Source organism: Eleutherodactylus coqui, chromosome 2, assembly GCF_035609145.1.
Source record: "Eleutherodactylus coqui strain aEleCoq1 chromosome 2, aEleCoq1.hap1, whole genome shotgun sequence".
Classification (NCBI taxonomy): domain Eukaryota; kingdom Metazoa; phylum Chordata; class Amphibia; order Anura; family Eleutherodactylidae; genus Eleutherodactylus; species Eleutherodactylus coqui.
Window position 1 is genome coordinate 13002441 of NC_089838.1, and position 19751 is coordinate 13022191.

Genomic DNA, 19751 nt, shown 5'->3' on the forward strand with positions numbered 1-19751 from the left:
TGTCACCTGCAGTCCTATATAACACTACAGATAACACACAGTGATAATGCTGAGGACAGATAGTGATGTCACCTGCAGTACTATGTAACACTACAGATAACAGAGATAACGCTGAGGATAGATAAAGCTGTCACCGGCAGTCCTATGTAACACCACATATAACACAGTGATAGCGCTAAGGACAGATAATGATGTCACCTGCAGTCCTATATAACACCACATATAATATACAGTGATAGCGCTGGAGGACAAATAAGCCAAATTAGCCAAATACAGTCACAAGAAGCATATATTCATATTTACAAACAGAACAGATATATTTGCAAAAAATAATTGCCAAACATATATTCATATTTACAAAATTTTACAGAAACACTAAAAGAGTGAAAACCGGTCCGGCCGCATCCCCAATCACACATATCCCAAATTTACATTACAAAACATAACAAAAGCAAGAGAATCTATCACAATCCTGCAGTGCTGCATATTCCAACTTACTAAATAGAGAAAAAAACACCACACAATAGTAAAACAAGAATTTTTTTTTCTCTCTTTTTTTTCAGAACGGTGCAACGTAAGCCGGAAGATGTCCGTGCAGTGTACAAAAGTCCTTCACACACCCTCCTGTCTCCCACTCCTGGAAGAACGGCCGAAACCATCTCGTACAGGAGGATACCCACAGAGGAGTCCTCTCATTCCAGAGGTTTGCGATATTAGCTTTCAAAAAGGTATTCACGAGGAATACCACTGGGTTGACCATACGCAACCCGCCTAGTCTCCTCGTATGGTAAGTAACCTCCCTCTTGACTGGGTTCAACCTATTCCCCCATAACAGCTGGAAGAATAGGCTGTAGACCCGTGACCAAAGAGGTTCTGGCAAAATGCAGACACTTCCCAGGTACATTAACAAAGGGAGCAGGTAAGTCTTGATCCAGCAAACCCTTTCTCTCAGGGTCAAAGACCACCCTTTCCATTGATCCACCTTTTGAGCGGCATTCCTCAACCTGCCTTCTCAGTTTTCTCGGGATAATTCCCTTGGTCGAAATCGATGCCTAAAATTTTAGCGGAATCTTGGGGTTCTGGGAGAGCGTCCGGAAGATCAAAAGCAGGATCTCCCCCTCCCAGCCAGAGACTCTCACACTTTTCCCGATTGATTTTTGACCCGGAGACCTCCGAGTAGCGGACAACTTCCGACATCACCCACCCCGCCCCCTCATGAGAGGAGACAAAGATAGTAATGTCATCAGCATACGCCACTGTCCTCGAGGCCGGGTCCAGCACCCCCGGGTCCATCCTCACCCCCGCAAAGGAATTCCGGCGTTTTGGGTAACCACTTTTTGGGGGGTCCACCGCAGGGCCCTTATTGGGGCCACCCGACGCCGGATGGCCCCCCCAACCTCCCAGGATGTTTGGGATCACCCAACGCCGGGCAATCCCCTTTATCCAGGCCCACCGCAGGGCCTTTCTGGGGGCCACCTGACGCCGGATGACCCCCCACCTTCCGTGAACCTTTGGGATCACCCGATGCTGGGTGACCCCCCTTACTTAGGCCCACCGCAGGGCCTTTCTGGGGGCCACCCGATGCCGGATGACCCCCCACCTTCGCAGCTTTTTTTGACATTTTACCTGGATCATCCGACGCCGGATGACCCCCACTCTTAGGAATCTTGCTGTCAGACACCAGCTTCTGCCCGTCACCCCTCCTTTCATTATGAACCGGGGGGGGGGGGGGGGGGTTGGATCAGGATGCTTAGTACTCTCCCCCTTCCTTTGCACTGAACCCACCTTAGCAGAGTCCAGGCTGGGTTGGACTCGGGGGCTACCCATGCCGCTTTTCTTCTTTTTAGCCTGGGGGTCTCGCTCAGGAAGGTCATTGCCAAAATAGAGACCCTCCAGGCCTCCAGGCGATTCCAGTTGACTTATGTACGCCATTAGTCCCCCCCCCCCCCCCCCCCCCCCCATCCGCTGTCCTCGCCCTCTTCCCCAGAGGAGTCTGAGCTTGAAATAATAGTAGCTTGCCCGGCTGGAAGGTCACTGCACAGGGACTGCTGACTGTCCGCTATCTGCAGTCCTCCAGCAGGGACCTGCTCCATGTTGGAAACTAGGCCCTTAGCGAAGGGACCTGCACCCTTGGAGATGATCGCCCTCCTCTCAACCAGGGTGAGGATCTCGCTTTTCAATTCCTGGACAGCCTGGTTGTATTGGGCCCTCCTTGACCCACCTGAATTGTTGGCCAGGGACCTGGCTGCCTTTAACTCCTCCTGAAGCCTTCTGATGGTGCTACCGGCCTCACGGTACTCCTGGGTCCTTGAAGCGAGCCTGGCAGCAAAGACGTTAACATCCTCCCTAGGCTGCAGTGTCCCCCAGTGCTCGATGGTAAGACTGGGGGCTCCCCCAGAAGTACCTGGCCTGGCTCCAGGAGGGCCTTTGCTGGAAGTCCCAGCAGCCAAGGTCCCGGAGGGCTGCCGTCCCTCACCCTTGCTAGTCCAACGGCCACCTCGGGTGGTCTCCAGGAGGGATGCAGGAGACACATCGCTGCGTCTCCTGCTAGATCTCCTCAGCCCCTCCTGGGTAGCCGGTTGCAAAGCATCCCCATCCTCCGGCGGCTGGCTCCGGAGAGTGGGGGTAGAAGCCTTATGTAACACCACATAAAACACACTGTGATAACGCTGAGGACAGATAAAGATGTCACCTGCAGTCCTATGTAACACCACACATAAAGTGATAACGCTGAGGACAGATAATGATATCACCTGCAGTCCTATGTAACACCACAGATAAAGTGATAACGCTGAGGACAGATAAAGATGTCACCTGCAGTCCTATGTAACACCACACATAAAGTGATAACGCTGAGGACAGATAATGATATCACCTGCAGTCCTATGTAACACCACAGATAAAGTGATAACGCTGAGGACAGATAAAGATGTCACCTGCAGTCCTATGTAACAGCACATATAACACAGTGATAGCGCTGAGGACAGATAATGATGTCACCTGCAGTCCTATGTAACACCACAGAGAACACAGTGATAACGCTGAGGACAGATGATGTAGTAGAAGTGGCCTGCAGTCCTATGTAACAGCACAGATAAAACACAGTAAAATGTTCAATAACTTGTTAAATGTTCTTTTATTCTTTACAGTAGCCTTTCATATTGACTTATTATTGTTATTGGTTTTGGTATTTATTCTCTATTAAATGTGGTTTGGTGTTGTTTAGAATGTCTAGAACAAACTAATTGGTTTCACATTGATTCCTATGGAAATAATGGCCTCCAGTTTCATTGGTGTCAATTTGGCCGATTGCTTTCGGACGGATTACAAACAAAACTAGAGGTTTGACTGTAGGTCCCAGTCAGGGATGTTCAGCGTCCTGCAGCTTTAAGCCAGGGGATTCCCAGTGAGTCGTACATCTCCATAGTCAGTGCTGGTTGGCTGCGGAGGGTCACTTGACTTGTAGTTCTCCTCTGAAGGCGGAAGTGCTGTGTGCTGTGCAGGTGGGTTGCTTGCCTCTGATCCCTGTGGCTGGGGTGAAGCCTCCTAGCAGACTGCACGCTCACTGGCACATAGTGTGCGCTGATGGCAGGTTGGCACATGCTGGCAAGCACAAGGCATTGAAGCAGGTAATCCGCAGGCCTGCAGTGATGTGTGCCTCTCCGATCACTGAGCGGCAGGAGGAGATGCAAAGTTTACTAAAGTTCATCATGATGCAGAGGAAACCATCCTGTTATTCATCCAAATGAGGACAAAGTGTAATTATGACAGTCCTTTGGGATACCTATAATGTGTTGTTTAACTATTATATGCTTAGGAGGCGAGATAAGGGGCAGTTATAACAACACGGTTTTTTTTTAACCCCTTAATGACGTGGCCTTTTTTTTTTGGTCCCCCCTAATTTGTTTTTTTGCGGGATGAGTTGTATTTTTTTATTGGTACTATTTAACCCCTTCCCGCTCCAGGATGTACCGGTACGTCCTGGGAGCCTGGTACTTTCGCAACAGGACGTACCGGTACGTCCTGGGGATAGCACGAGATCACATAAGATCCAGCGCTATCCCGCAGCGGGAGCCGGTTGTCAGTCACAGCCGGCGTCCCGCTGCAGCAGCGGGGGGGGGCATCGGAGATGCGCGCCCCGCTGTTAACCCCTTCCCTGCTGCGATCCCTCTGTGTCTCCGGCCGGCTCTCGCTGTGTCATCACGAGAGCCCGGGCTGTCACCATGGCAACAGGACGCCAGACACTGGCGTCCTGTATTGCCTGTGCCTATAATCGCTGTACAAGCGATAAGGCATGGCAGAGCATTAGCTCTGCCATGCCTTATAACAGCGATCATAGGCACAGTGCTGCAAGTCCCTCAGAGGGACTCAAATAGTGTAAAGAAAAGAAAAGTGTAAAAAAGAGAAAAATGTAAAAAAAAACCCCTTTGTTTATGCTTTTTCTAATAATAGCATAAAAAAAGGGAAAAAAAATTAAAACCCCATATATTGGGTATTGACGCGTCCGTAACGACGTGTACAAAAAGCTGAACACGCTTTTTATTTTGTACGACAAAAAGCGTAAAAAAAAACGCTAAAAAACAGAGGCAAAATGCCTCACAAAAAATGCAATAAAAGTGATCAAAAAAGCCGTACATTCCCCAAAATGGTACCAATAAAAACTACAGCTCGTCTCGCAAAAAATAAGCCCTTATAGAGCTCCGTACATAGAAAAATAAAAAAGTTACAGGACTTTGAATGCAGCTATAGAGAAAAAAAAAGATTTCACAAAAAAGGGGGTTTTATTGCAAAAAAGTGTAAAAACCTAAAAAAAAATAACAATTTTGGTATCGTTGTTACCGTACCGACCCGCAGAAAAAATTTAGTGTGTCATTTATGCTGCATGATTAACGCTGTAAAAAAAGAAAAAGAAATCTATGGCAGAATTGATGCGGTTTATCTCCCTGTTATCATAAAAAAAAAAATTAAAAATTTTACGATATTGTCTATGTACCCAAAAGTGGTACCGATAAAAACTACAGATCGCCACGCAAAAAACAAGCCCTTATACGGCCGCGTCCACGGAAAAATAAAAAAGTTATGGCTTTTGAAAAATGGAGATGGAAAAATACCAAAAAATCGTTTGGTCCTCAACGCCAAAATAGGCCATGTCATTAAGGGGTTAATGTACCATATAATGTACTGAAAACTTAAAAAAAAAAGTGGAAGTAAAATAAAAAACGGAAATCCCGCCATCTTTCAGTGCGTCTTGTTTCTACGGCGCACAAACTGCAACAAACATGACATGACTTTATTCTATGGGTCAGTACAATTACAGTACAGTTTTTTTGTTTGTTTTTTATTGTACTACTTTTTTCAAAGATTTTTAATTAAAAAAAAATATTTACTGCCAACGTCTGCTTGCAATACTTTTTTTATTTTTCAGTCTACATATTTACGTAAGGGCTAATTTTTGGAGGGACATCCTGTAGTTTGTGTTGGTACCATTTTGGAATACATGCAACATTTTGATAGCTTTTTATTGCATTTTTTTTCTTGGAGACAGGGTGACCAAAAAAGCACATTTATGGTATTCTTTATCTTTTTTTTTTTCAGATGGCGTTCACCGTGCAGGGTGAATAATGCGCTACTTTGATAGATTGGACTTTTACAGACACAGCAATACCAAATATGGGTATTAGTGTATCTAGACGCTACCGAAAGTACAGGTGGAGCCAAGATACAAGGTGTTTGACAGGGGGTTGACGCCCCCTGATTGTGATTGGCTGCACGCCACTGTCCTATTTTTTTCGGACTCACAGGTCCTGCTTCTGACCCTGCGGTGACTGTAGCCGGCGTCCCAACAGCCCTGCTGTCACTGTCCCTGGCGCCCCTTTTCTGGCCTTCACAGCTTTTGTTGCTGGCCCCGCTGTCAGCTCCCCTGCTTTGTAGCGGGGCACTGTGACTGTCCCTGCTGATCCTTCCTTGCCGTGACACCTCCTGCTCTTGGAGAGAATGCAGGGCAGCCAATAAGGAACAGGGGCGACAACCCCCTATCAAATTCCTTGTATCTTGGCTCCACCAGTACGTCTGGTGGTGTCAAGATACACTAATACCCCACATATGTATATTTGTTCTATGATTTAGATTCTTCTATTATAATTATGGCAAAAGGGCTTTTTAAAAAAAACAAAAAACTTCTATTCCTTGTTTTTCATTCTTAATAATTAGTAAAACTTTATTGATCTTTACTTTTTTTCTTAGGTGCCACAGGGCACAACAACTACCGATGCTTTGATCGCAACTGCAGTATGATGCAATGCCTATGAAGCCACCACTGGCATAGCTTGATAAGCATTCTGCCAAGACAGTCCTGGGGCCTTTCAGAATGCCCCCGGCTGCCATGACACCCACACGGTTACCTGAAATCTCATCGCAGGGAGGCCATATGTGACCCCCGAACATCGTTAAAATGTTAACGGCTCCGATCAGCCGCATGGCTTATCGGAGGTATTGCCTATAAGAAACAGCTGGCGCCTGCTTTATATGAAGATAGACTGACGCGCATTCTCTCTTCATACATATCCCGACGCTGCAGGACGTAAATGTGCGCCTCCAGCGTTAAGGGATTAATAATACAGCAGTCTATTATTATATAATATAAATGACACTGTTACGATTACTCAATAATTGATATGGCAATAACAAATTTTAAATGTTTTTTCTGTGTGTGACTATTTTTGCACAATGTAACATTTTTATTTTTACACCAATAGAGCTGTTTGAGGTCTTGTTTTTTGTAGGTTGAGTTGCCGTTTCTATTGGTACCATTCTGGGGTACATTTAAGCCCTTAGTGACCACACCACAGACTTTTTGCATCTTGCTTTAGTGGGCTTTGATCCCCAGGGCCGTGAAAATGCTTGCTATGGGGATTAAAAAGTTTTTAAAAAGTTAAAGTTTCATCTTCCCTTACAGATCATATCCGTGAGGCGAGATGAAATTACCTACCTAAGGTCCCAAGATTTGTCCCCCAATCTGATTTTCATCCACGGACCTCACCCCGTCAGCAAAGTGGCAGATGCATGCGCAAAAGTCAAGAATTGTCTGGTAAATTGTAAATCTCCCTGCTCCTGGCTGCTAAAAGTAGCAAAGAGCCTGGAGATGTCACGGGGGGCTGCGGTGAGCGGTCTCCGGTCACGTGATCGCCGTTATTCAATGGATAATGGCGATCACATAAAAGTTTAAAAAAAAGTTGAAGTTTCATCTCCCCTCACTGATGTAATCAAAAGTTCTTCCTGGAGGCCTCCGCATTTAAACCCCGAAGCGATCCTCCTCCATGACACTTCCCTGACTTCTGCGTATGTGCCCGCTGGCAATATGCTGGAAACATGTAGAGGAGGCGGGGAGCCCAGGAAATTTAAAATCTCCTTACTCCCGGCTACCAAAGGTCACCGAGAGCCTGGAGCTGTGACCGGTGGCCTCGTGGAGCGGTCCCCGGTTATGTGTTAAAAAGGTAACAATCTACCTTAGCCTGGTCTCACATGACCGGATAGAAATTGCCGATTCCGAATGCGCTTCGATCAAATGCATTGGATTACACAATTCCGCTCAGTTGTGCCCTGAAATCCAACGGGTATTCCCTCCATTATAGGCCTAGCCATCTGTCTCCTATAAGTAGATTAGGGCCACAATGGGTATGTTTCTAAACACGAGACAAACAGAGGGATTCATTTTGGGGTGAAAGTCTTTATTCACACAATAGCCAAAAAAATGAAAATCATACTTTTTTTCCTTCTGCTTTGCTTAGATTCAGTCAGAATCTGTGGGGTCAAAATACTAGATGAATTCGTTAAGGGGTCTAGTTTTCAAAATGGGGTCATTTGTGGGGGTTCTCCATCGTTTTGGCGGCTCAAGGGCTCTACAAGTGGGCAATGGGGCCTAAATCATCTTCAAGCCAAATGTCTGTTCTGAAATGCACCGGCTGCTCCTTTCATTTTGGGCCCCATTGTGCATACAGACATAAGATTAGGGCCACAAGGGGTATGTTTCTGAACACGGGACAAACAGAGGGATCCATTTTGGAATGCAAATCCTCATTTTCATGTGCACTGTAGAAAAAAAACCTGTCTTTAAAATGACATATTTGCAAAAATATGAAATGTAATTTTTTCCTCCTCTAAATTGCAGTAACTCCTGAAAAAAAAACTATTGGGTCAAAATCCCCCTGACCCCCCTCAGTGAATACATTAAGGGGTGTAGTTTTTAAAATGGGGTCATTTGTGGGGACATCTATCATTCTGAGGGCTCTTTCACACGGGCATATTTTTCATCAGTATTTTGTGAGCCAAAAACAAGAATGGGTCCAAAATACGGAAGAAAATGCACATTTTTGCATTCTACTTTGTCTCTGTAAGTTCTGCTCTCGGTTTTGGCTCACAAAATACTGATGAAAAATACGCCTGTGTGAAAAAGCCCCGACACCCATGAGCCTTTGCAATCTTGGCTTGGTGTAGGAAAACAAAATGTTACTCAAAATATTGATGTTAAATTTGTATGTCTCCTAAATGGTTAAAAAAAAGCGTTTTTCAAATGTGCTTCCAGAATAAAGTAAACTGATGGAAATATTTATCTTATCAAAAATGTGTACAGTATGTCCGCACATATGGAGATATTGCAATTAAAAATTTTGAAAAAAATGACAATTTTTTTCAAAATTTCCTCAATTTTGGCGCCTTTAATAAATATGCATAAATTCAATCAGCGTTAAGGATTGTCCGGATGTCTTGGGGTAGAGCGTTTTAGAGGATCGGTGCTCCTCTGGTGAAATCCTGGAGGAGAGCATGCGAGGTTCATATTAGGAGAAGATCTAGTCTGACTGTGTTGGCAGAGCGAAATGTGCGGGCTAGGTAATGTATGGACAGCAGGGAGGTGAAATATGGTGGTGCTGCACCATGGAGAGTTCTATGGTACATGGGCAACCAGTGCAGGGACTGGCATAATGCAGAGGCATCTGAGAAGTGGCTGGATAGAAAGATGAGTCTAGCTGCAGCGTTTACAGTGGATTGGAGGGGAAAGGCCAATTTGCAGAGAATTGCAGTAACTTGAGTCTGGAGTGGATGAGGGCAACAACGAAAGTCTTTAGCGTGCCCATGGTGAGGAACGGCCAGGATTTAGCGATATTCCTGAGGTGCAAGTGGCAGTTTCGGGCCAGAGATTGGATGTGGGGGGTAAAGGAGAGGTCCGAGTCCAATGTGACTCCCTGGGCAGCGGGTGTGCTGACTGGGGGATAAGGTGGTGCCAGCTACTGATATGGAGATGTTGGCGGGAGGTTGGTTGGTTGGGTGCAGAAAGACAAGGAGGTCAGTTTTTGAAAGGTAATGTTTGAGAAAGAGGGAGGACATGGTGTTAGAGACAGCGGACAGACAGTCAGAGATGTTTTGAAGGAACGGTGCAGAGATGTCACGAAAAGAGGTATATAGCCGGGTGTCGTCAGCATAAAGGTGATATTTGAGGCCGAATCTGCGAATGGTTAGCCCGATTGGGGTTGTATATATAGAGAAGAGAAGGGGGACAAGGACCGAGCCCTGGGGGACCCCGACAGTGAGAGGAGGTTGAGCCAGCAAAAGAGACGCTGAAGGAGCAGTCAGATAGGTAGGAGGAGAGCAGTGTCCTTTAGGCCAGAGTTCCCCAACTCCAGTCCTCAGGGACCACCAACAGGTCATGTTTTCAGGATATCCTATAGTACAGCGGTCCCCAACTCCAGTCCTCAGGGACCACCAACAGGTCATGTTTTCAGGATATCCTATGGCAAGAACAGCTGTGGCAATGTCTGAGGCTCCGGCAATAATTACATCACCTGTGCAACACTGAGGAAATCCTGAAAACATGACCTGTTGGCGGTCCCTGAGGACTGGAGTTGGGTAACACTGCTATAGTAAGAACACATGTGGCAATGTCTGAGGACCGACAATAATTACATCACCTGTGCAAGACTGAGGAAATCCTGAAAACCTGACCTGTTGGTGGTCCCTGAAGACTAGAGTTGGGGAACCCTGCCTTAGGGCTTTTACGCACTAGCTTTTTTTTTTTTTTATCGCTGTGTTTTTTTTTTTTTTTTTATTGTACTCTCTAATGTTAAAATCGCATTGCACTAGTGTGTAAAGGCCCTTTAGGCTGATAGAGCGGAGTATAGCAGGGAGGTGTTTTGACAGTGTCAAATGCAGCAGAGAGGTATTACAAGCCTAAAAAATACATGGGTGATACGGAACACAAATATGCCCACGTGTATGAGCCCTAACCAATAGCAGCAGAAGCCGCCTATATATAGGGCTCATTCACAGCGGTGCATTTGATCTCCGTGTTATGCACATATTTTTTGCCTGCATACAGAGAGCCCATTAATTTGCTGTATTCAGGCATGCGTATTACAGCCCCATTGCCCATTCAATTCAGTAGGATCACGTAAATACACAATGAATACGTATGATACATGTGCGCATTTACGCCTGAGGGCAGGAGAAATCATTGGGCCCTTCTTGCGTGTTTTTTTTCTGCGTATGAAAAACACAATGACAACACAGAGTTTGTCTATGAAAACACGTATATTATGGACCAAAACTGAATCTGCCTGTGTGAACGGGTCTTTAGAAGTCAGGTTACATCCTCCTGCAGCAGGATATGTCTGTTACAAGAACACGTGAAGCATTTAGTTTCGTTTCTGATCTTGCTTACTCAGCATTCTTGGAAATGAAAACTCTGGGAGGGAACTTACAGTTTCAGCCACTATTTTTTTTTCTACAATTTTCCAGCATATTTTCTGTTGCCTTTCCTCAGTTTTCAGGATCTCTGCTTGTAGTCATTCAATAGAAATCTTCATTGTTTACTTCTTGTAAACGTCTTGGTGAAATCATGGAAAAACAGGCGCACGGCTCATTGGGTCCATGTAAGAAAACCTCCATGTGTATCGCCTCATGGGCTACAATGGGGCCGTCTGCTGTCCACGGAGTGACTGCAAGCAGCTGACAAGCGGTAATCCTGCTCTTGTATCGGCATGATCATGTAGCCATCGGTGGGTGGGCCTCCGCAGGGCGTATTGTTATCCCCTGGAGGACACAATGAAGGTCCCCTTTAAATGGCAGCAAGTAGAGAGAGCTTTATGACCATTAGGAGTTAATGCAAAAAGTAGACTGGATAATTGTTCCGTGGGGTTTCCTGGGACTAGGTTCTTGATGTTCAATCTGCAGGATTTGATTAGTGGAAGCCCACCACTGATTGCAGTCACAGAGGCGCTCAGGTGAGTCTTCAGTCCATACCGGGCACTGTGCCATATGTTGTATAGTAGCTGTGCCTGGCATTGCACAGCTCAGTCCCATTCACTTGAATGCTACTGAGCAGCTTACAGATCATGTGACCGATGGAGGTGATGTCAGAGGCATTAGAAGAGGCCAAATCGCTCACCTGATCGCTGCTGCCTCTTCAGTCAGCGGGTGGCGGCAGACTCTTGTCGATCCATTATTGATGACCCATCCTCAGGATAGTCTAGTCCCGGAAAGACCTTCAAAGTTTTTTTTTATTATAAATAATATGGATTTCCCGAAATTGCAATATGGCTTTATTCTCTTAACGATTGTCAGTGTGCCTTTTATACGGAGGCTGTTAAGGGGCACGATTTTACATTTTTCCTGCGCGTATATTCCATAAAGAAAAAAAATGATCAGTTATTCACGCCACCGGAATGACCCGAAGGATTCATTTTACAGGATATTCAGTAAGAGTAATGCCAACAATGGCTAAAATTGTATAAATGAATGAGAAATTGTGTACCCCCCCAAAGAGCGTCAACCACCCCTTTCCAAAGACATGTCATTAAGGCCCCAAACAGGCCTGGTTATCAAAGGGTTAACACTTCTAGCAAGAAAGGAAGAACTGGGAGGGCCAAAGTCAGAAAGGAAACCGAAAGTTAAATCAGTTAGAAAGCTGTAACTCCAGCTAGTCAGGGAGTGGTAGCCGGCTCAGTCTGATAGCCGGTCACAGGTTGGCCGCAGCCGCCGCCAGAAGCCTTTGCAGGTAATTATAGCATTGTTTGTTTCCTGTGCTTGATAATGATGATCAGTAAGTTAGACTGTATGCGCTGTGAAGTATTTTATTAGCCAAACGGATACATTAAAGTGTAACTGGACTTTCCAAAAACTTCTGACATGTCAAAGCCACACAGCAAAAGTTGAAATCGGTGGCGGTCCGGGTGCGAAGATCCTCTCCTGGTCGCATAACCCTTTAGAAGTCTATGTGTCCCTCTGCCGTTGCTGAGAATTCCCAGAAGGAATGATCACAGGCTAAGGAAACAGATCTGTTGTTTTACATTAAGCTAAGCTGAAAGCAGAATTAACTCTTTGAGGAGCAAGTGTGGTAAATATATCCCGGCGATAGCAGAAGTACGGCACAGGATTAAAGCTCCTGGAATGGAGCAGGAGCCGGTCGGACTTGTTTTTTGCGTGGCCACCGTATAGTTTCTGATGTTAAATGGGCAGGGCTTAGTAAGAAATCATTGGCTGCCATTGTAACCAAATGGCACCCTGCGATCTCATTAGGGCGAGAGAGGGAGCCACTTCTGGCCGACCATTTAAACGCTGCTGCCAATACTGACTGTGGCATCTAAAGAATTAATGGCCGGGATCTGAGTTCTCTCTGATCTCGGCCATTGTGGTTGAGTACTGGCTGTCTTGACAGCTGCTTTATACAGGTTGGGCTCGCTCCCTTCATACAGTGACACCTGACTAGTGCTGTACATGTACCGCTCTCATTGGTTGGGGTTGGTGTGATCAAAGTTGTGTTTTCCAGAACTAGAAAATTCTCCGTCTTATCCTTAAAGGGGTTGTCCCGCGGCAGCAAGTGGGTCTAGACACTTCTGTATGGCCATATTAATGCACTTTGTAATGTACATTGTGCATTAATTATGAGCCATACAGAAGTTATAAGAAGTTTTTCACTTACCTGCTCCGTTGCTAGCGTCCTCGTTTCCATGGAGCCGACTAATTTTCGCCGTCTAATGGCCAAATTAGCCGCGCTTGCGCAGTCCGGGTCGTCTTCTTTCCTCAATGGGGCTCCGTGTAGCTCCGCCCCGTCACGTGCCGATTCCAGCCAATCAGGAGGCTGGAATCGGCAATGGACCGCACAGAAGCCCTGCGGTCCACCGAGGGAGAGGATCCCGGCGGCCATCTTCAGCAGGTAAGTAAGAAGTCACCGGAGCGCGGGGATTCAGGTAAGCACTCTCTGGTGTTCTTTTTTAACCCCTGCATCGGGGTTGTCTCGCGCCGAACGGGGGGGGGGGGTTGAAAAAAAAAAAAGGAAAAACCGTTTCGGCGCGGGACAACCCCTTTAATATGGGCCATCAGTTTAAAGGGAAACTGCTGGGCAGCTGCGGGCAGCAGCGTATTGTGATGGATGAGCTGATATCTGCAGTCCGTCACTTCTACAGATCCGCTGAGCAGTTTTAGGGTATGATCACACAGAGCAGAAAATTCCTCAGTATTCCCACATCGAAAACCCCATGTTCGCTGCTGAACCCAGAGCGCATTGCACAGAGGCACCTGGTACTGAGCGCCCCCACTGGTGTTCATGTCATGAGATGTCACTTTTACATCACATGACCAGCAACAGCACTCAGTAGCAGTTGCCGCTGTATGCTGCATACTGCTGCAGCAGTGGGAGATGAGAGGAGCGCTGGCAGGCTGATATCGGCCGCGGACGTGCAGCTGATTTTGGAATCACAATCTGCAACAATAATTTTGCAGCTATGGAAAATCTGCAGCATTTCTGCTCCCTGTGAACATATCCTTATAACCCTTATAAAAGTTTGCAGCTCCAGGCAGTGAAGAGTCTGAATGAATTCCTTAATATTCATATATTCACTGCTCCCCCGCCCTTCTCCTCCCTGTAGATTCTGATTGACAGGTCTCTCTGTTACTAGAATTATGTATTATGTCGAGGATTTCTTAGTAGGACTGGAAAGAACAAAATATTAACCCTTTGCAATCCAATTTTGGATTAAGGGTTTCCCAGGGGGCTTTCTTTTTCTGACATTATACATTTGCGCCATCTGTTGGCTAGAGCCAGTACTGCAGTATGGGACATGCTGGAGAGGCCCCCCGACAACAGGGCAGCCAGTAATACACAGTAAGGCCTCCTTCCCACGAACGGATTTACGCCGCGTAAATCCGCGGCAAAAATCCGCTGCGTTGCACCCTGCTATTAGGTTCTATTGAACCTAATAGCACAATGCTCACGATGCGGAATTACGTACCGTGAAATCTCCCGTTCTCACCCGCAGCATGTTCTATTTGCTGCGGGTGTACGCGCTGACGGCTTCCATTGCAGTCAATGGAAGCCGTCCGTTCATGCTATCTCCCGCTGCAACCAGTGGAAGATAGCGTGAAAAAACGCTTCCCCGCCTACCGCCGCGCGTCATATGATGCGGCCGGCGCGTCACGTGACACGGCCGGCCGCGTCATGTGACGCGGTGGGCGTGTCACATGACGCGACGGCGGTGGGCGGGGAAGCGTCTTCACGCTATCTTCCGCTGGTAAGTATGGGGTCTCTGGGGGGCGCCGTGACGGGCTTCACTGCGGAATATTACGCGGCGGAGCCCGTCACGCTCGTGGGAAGGAGGCCTAAGAATACCCTGCCGGACGTCTTCCGACATCAGAGCTGTACAGCCTTCAATCAGAATGTCTTCAGACGTCAGACAGTGGATTGGAAAGGGTTAATATACGAGTTTGTGATGATAGCAAGAGGGTATACGACATCCTCCAGGAAGAAACTGGTTCTTGATACTGGATTGTACTGCTCTTCGTAGTTATGTTACGGCGCCCCCTGGTAGTGGCTTGATTTTTTTTTTTCCCTTGTATTATACCCAGTGGTGGTGAAAACATGCCACTTATAGGGGCTGCAAAATAGTGGGGTTCACTTCCCTGCCTTTGGATCCGGATGACGGCATGTGACCACTGACAATAGCTATGAGGTGGACTTTTTTAATAGAGGCTCAAAATTACACCGTGCATGCACAGAAGGGAAAGACGAATCTGCCCACAAAAGTGATCTTTGCATGCAGTAGGCCACAAACTTTTGGCCCATGCGTAACAGTTCAAAGCACTGCATGGATGGCGTGAAACGCAGCAGCGGGGTGGGCGGGATTATGCTAGAAGCTCCGGGCAGAAGAGAGGGTTTGGGCCTGCCCACCGGACCACGGATATTCGCATGCAGTGTGGGAAAGTTTAAAAGACATAGTGACATTGTCTCCCTTCAGCCTAAAATACTATGTCCAGCCGATTCAGCCTGTTTCTGCCCCCCCCCCCCCCACCCCCACCCCTGGTTGATCCAGAGGAAGGCAAAAAAAAAAAATGAGGCAGAAGCCAATTTATCCCATTGGGAGGAAAAAATTCCATCCCATCTCCATAATGGCAGTCAGAATAATCCCTGGATCAATGTTTTGATAGTTCCTACCTGACTGCAAGACCCGGATCAACAACCTGCTGGTCACCTAATGTATATATCCTGTAATATCGTAGCGCTCTAGAAAGGCATCTAGTCCCCTCTTAAACTCCTCTATCCTTTCCACAGTCTCACTGCTCTTACAGTAAAGAACCCCTCTTCTGTATTGGTAATGAACCTGCTTTCTTCTAGACGTAGCGGATGCCCTCTTGTTACCGTCGCAGTCCGGGGTATAACAGATCATGGGAGAGATCCTTGTATTGTCCCCTCATGTATTTATACATGGTTATTTGATCGACCCTTAGGCCGCCTGCAGACGGGCGGGTCGGATCCGGCGGCAAGAATTCTCGCCGCAGGACCTGACCTAAGCGCCTGCAGGGGAGGAGCGCGTACTCACCCGCGCCCGGCGGCCCCGGCTCTTTCATGTGCCGGCTGACTGGCAGCCGGCGCATGCGCAGACCGGAGCTGGCGGCCGGGTGAGTGACGTTTCTGTGCGAGGCTCTGCGAGCCCCGCACAGAAATGGGACATGTCGCGGTTTGTTTGCCGCGGCCGTCTGCATAGGAGTGCGTAGTGTAATGTACTCCTATGCAGGCTTTCAGTGGCGGAAATCCCGCCTTAATCTACTTTTTTTCAGGGTAAATAATCCTAATTTTGATGCCTCTCTGGGTATTCCAGTCCTCTCATTCCATGTATTAGTTTAGTCGCCCTTCTTTGAACCCCCTCCAGCACTGTAATATCTTTCCTGAGCACCGGTGACCAGAACTGTGCACAGTATTCCATGTGAGGCCTGACAAGTGCCTTATATAGAGGGAGGATAATGTTCTCGTCCCTCACCCCTATACCTCTTTTAATACACTTTTATTAGCCTTTGCAGCAGCTGACTGGCATTGGTTGCTCCAGTTTAGTCTACAATCCACTAGTACCTGCAGGTGTTTCTCCATCTCACTTTTCCCTAGCAGTACCCCATTTAGTGTATATTGGTGACATCCGTCTCTCCTGCCCATGTGCAGAACCTTACATTTATCAATCAGAGCAATCTCTTGCTGCAGGCGGGGATTTCCAATCCCCATCATTAGCAAAAGATCCTCTGCCATCTTGACAAGTGCCTGCCAGCCTGCACAGAGGTCCCGAGAGCGGCGCCGGAGACCCCGATGGCACCTGCATGGTGGGTATCGACTCTTTTTTTTTTTTTTTTCTTTTAACTCTTAGGTAGTGTAGCTAGGGTGTTTAGCACTGCCAAAAATGTGGTACCAAGTTGTGCCGCGTTTTGGGCAGCGCGGAAACCGCTTCCTAGTCAGTTTAGTGGAGTTGAAACTGCTGACAGGCACCCTTCAAAGTTTCCTTCATAAAAGATTCTGTTACCCCAAAACCAAGCTTTAGGCCTCCTGTCCACGGGCGTACCAGAACAACGCTGCGGGTCTCTGCAGCATTTTACTGGTGTATGTATATAACGGTTCTGAGACCGCATATGGGCAGCGGGCGTACTACACATACCCATGTATCGCACTCATGCGGTCATGCACTGTGCCGCTCTCTCTGTTTTTAATTCCCTGCCCTGTTTCATAACAGGGGTGCATATACGATTGCCACCCATATGTAATGTATTGAGTATGGACAGCGTTTCTCTATACTGCTTATGTAAGAGTACAGGGCTTACACAGCCTGGTAATCCGAGGAATAGAGATATTTCTCGCACGTATCTACACGCACATTTGCATTGATCAACGAAAGTCACCGCAGCCGTGCATCATAAGCATAATACGCCCGTGTACATGAGCCCTTAGTATCGCATACTAGTAAACCAGTGTTAGTAAATGTGCCCATTGTTCTGTATTATGTAGCTCCTAATAAACAATAAATGTGTCCAACAGGTTGAATTCTCTTTAGAAGATGAAGTGTCTGAATTGTGATCATGAACTTCCGGAAGAAACTGCCAAGTTCTGCAGTATGTGTGGGAAACCCATGCAAACACCGGCCCCCACCAATCCAGTCATGCAAGGTAAAACATTAGATGATCTCTTATTAAAGGGACTATCCATAGCGCTGAGATGTGGCATCAGAAGTGGTCAAACGGTCATTCTGCTGTTTCCTGCAGCCTTGGGAATAGTGAACGGGGCTGTCAGAAAGAGCTGAAGGTCCTCTTTGTGTGCCGGACGGTACAGATAACATTTGCGCTGTGTTTTGACTGTGGAATATAGCAACATCTGAACTGTCTTATACAAATTGTTTGTTTGCAACTTTAGACTTTTGTGCTACTTTACTTGTTTGCTGCTTTTCTATTACTAGGCTGTATTTGCAGTCATTTATACTGTATGATGTATCTGAAATACGTTTTGTTATGTAACGCACCCTGCAGATGATGCAAACAAGAATCTGAGCCCTCAAACTGAGGTGAACTTGGAGCCTGGAAAAGAACTGGTTGTAGATGAAAGCAATGTTACTAGCTGCAACCCGGCAAGAATACCCGAGGATGAGCCGATGCCACTGACGGAGGCTGCTCCAACGGGAAGGAAAAGAAAGGTGAGGAGCTTCACTTAGGGTATTTTTTTTATATATTATGGGAAAAATTTATTAAGACCCACATTTAATTAAAACAAAGAGCAGCAGTTCAGAAGCGGGAACATAAGTAGGAAAGTGACTGCAATGTATAATATCTCTATCTATATATCTATGCTGGGGTACTATAAAGACCACATGAAAAAAAGATCCTGGAAGTGCAGAGCAGAGAAACGCACAATAAAAACGTGAGTTTTGCGCTCGCATGAAAATTGCATGGAAACGGTCACCTTTTTACTGACCAAAATCATACTTGTGAATATAGCCTTAACCCTTTGCAATCCAATTTTAGATTCAGGGTTTCCTAGGGGGCTTTCTCTTTCTGCCATTATACAATGTCGCCATCTGCTGGCTAGAGCCAGTACTGCGGTATGTGATATGCTGAAGAGGCCCCCGACAACACAGGGACCAGTAATCTACAGTAAAAAAAATACCCCGCCAGACGTCTTCGGACATCAGAGCTGTACAGCCTTCAATCGGAATGTCTTTAGACGTCAGACAGTGGATTGGAAAGGGTTAATGTGAGGCATGGTGCATGGTTGCATAATGCAGACACATAAGGGCTGACTTGTTTTGATAACGAACTGTACCGCATCAGGCTAAGGTGTGTTTATGTATTTATGTGTGTGTGTATACATACATACAGGGGAGTAGCTAAAGGTTCAATGGCCCAGGTGCAAAAGTTTATCTTGGGGCCCCCAACTTCTCTTAACCCATTAATGCCGACGCATAACTTGAAGCTCCTGGGCCCCAATGCAAAACTTGTAACAGGGCCCCAACTATAATGCTTTGCTCATAGTACTGGGCTCCTCATATGGAGAGGAGAGGCCTTATGCCCCCCCCCCCCAAGGTTCCTGGGCCAAGGTGCAACTGCATTACTGCATTCCCTATAGCTACGCCCCTGGATAGAATACATAGAATCTCTGTCTACTGGAGGTTTGTTCCCAACATCTACTATTTAAGTAGAATAATTTATGACACTGCTTCAGGTTTTTTTTCGCCCACAACTGATGCCGAATTGTTCCCGCTTTGAAAAGTTCATTTTTGTTGTGGTCATAAATTAGCTGACAAAAAAGGCAGTTGAGAAGAAATAAGGGCTGAAAACCAAACCATTAGTCCAGTCGGGCCGCTCTGACATGAGGACATGACAGCTGCTCTTTAAATGAGTCAGCGGCAGGTTTAAACAATGATCTCATATGTATGAGGGTAGCCTAACCGCTGCCAGACATCTGCCGACTACCGGAAAAGTAATAAGCTATCAAGAAGTTGTATGTTTCCAAGTGGTACAAATAGAGACAATGCACACCCTGCAGAAAAATAAAGTAACGGGGGACAAAATGTGGCAATGGAAAGTAATTAAAAAAAAAGTAGAAAGTGTGAATGCTTTTCAATACATTATACGGTACCACTTAAAGATAACCCGTACTGCAAAAACAGGTCCTTATATGGCTATGGCAACATGTTAGGTTTTTTCTTTCAATTTTTTTTTTTGGTAAGGAAGCTGAAAAGCAAGGAAAGTGAAGTAGTTTGAGAAATATTAGGCAGCATTGTTGCCTTGCACCACTGGGGTCCTGGGATCCATCCCACCAAGGACAACATCTTCATGGAGTTTGTAGCTTTTCTCTGGGTGCTGCGCTTTTCCCCCCCACACTCCAAAAACATATTAATAGGTGAACTTTAGCTGTGAGCCCCAATGGGGACATCAAATGATGTACAGCGCTACGGAAT

At 46.4% G+C, this 19751-nt stretch overlaps 1 protein-coding gene across 1 annotated transcript in view; it reads left to right on the plus strand.

Annotated features, from left to right (window-relative positions):
• Positions 1–3520: 3520 nt before the first annotated feature.
• Positions 3521–19751, plus strand: part of LOC136609900 (E3 ubiquitin-protein ligase RNF213-like) — a 30228-nt gene continuing 13997 nt past the window's right edge. The window contains exons 1-3 of the mRNA XM_066589188.1: positions 3521–3629; positions 17339–17466; positions 17824–17987. Coding sequence (XP_066445285.1) covers positions 17358–17466; positions 17824–17987 — 273 coding nt within the window. The 5' untranslated portion in view covers positions 3521–3629; positions 17339–17357. The remainder of the gene's footprint in view (positions 3630–17338; positions 17467–17823; positions 17988–19751) is intronic.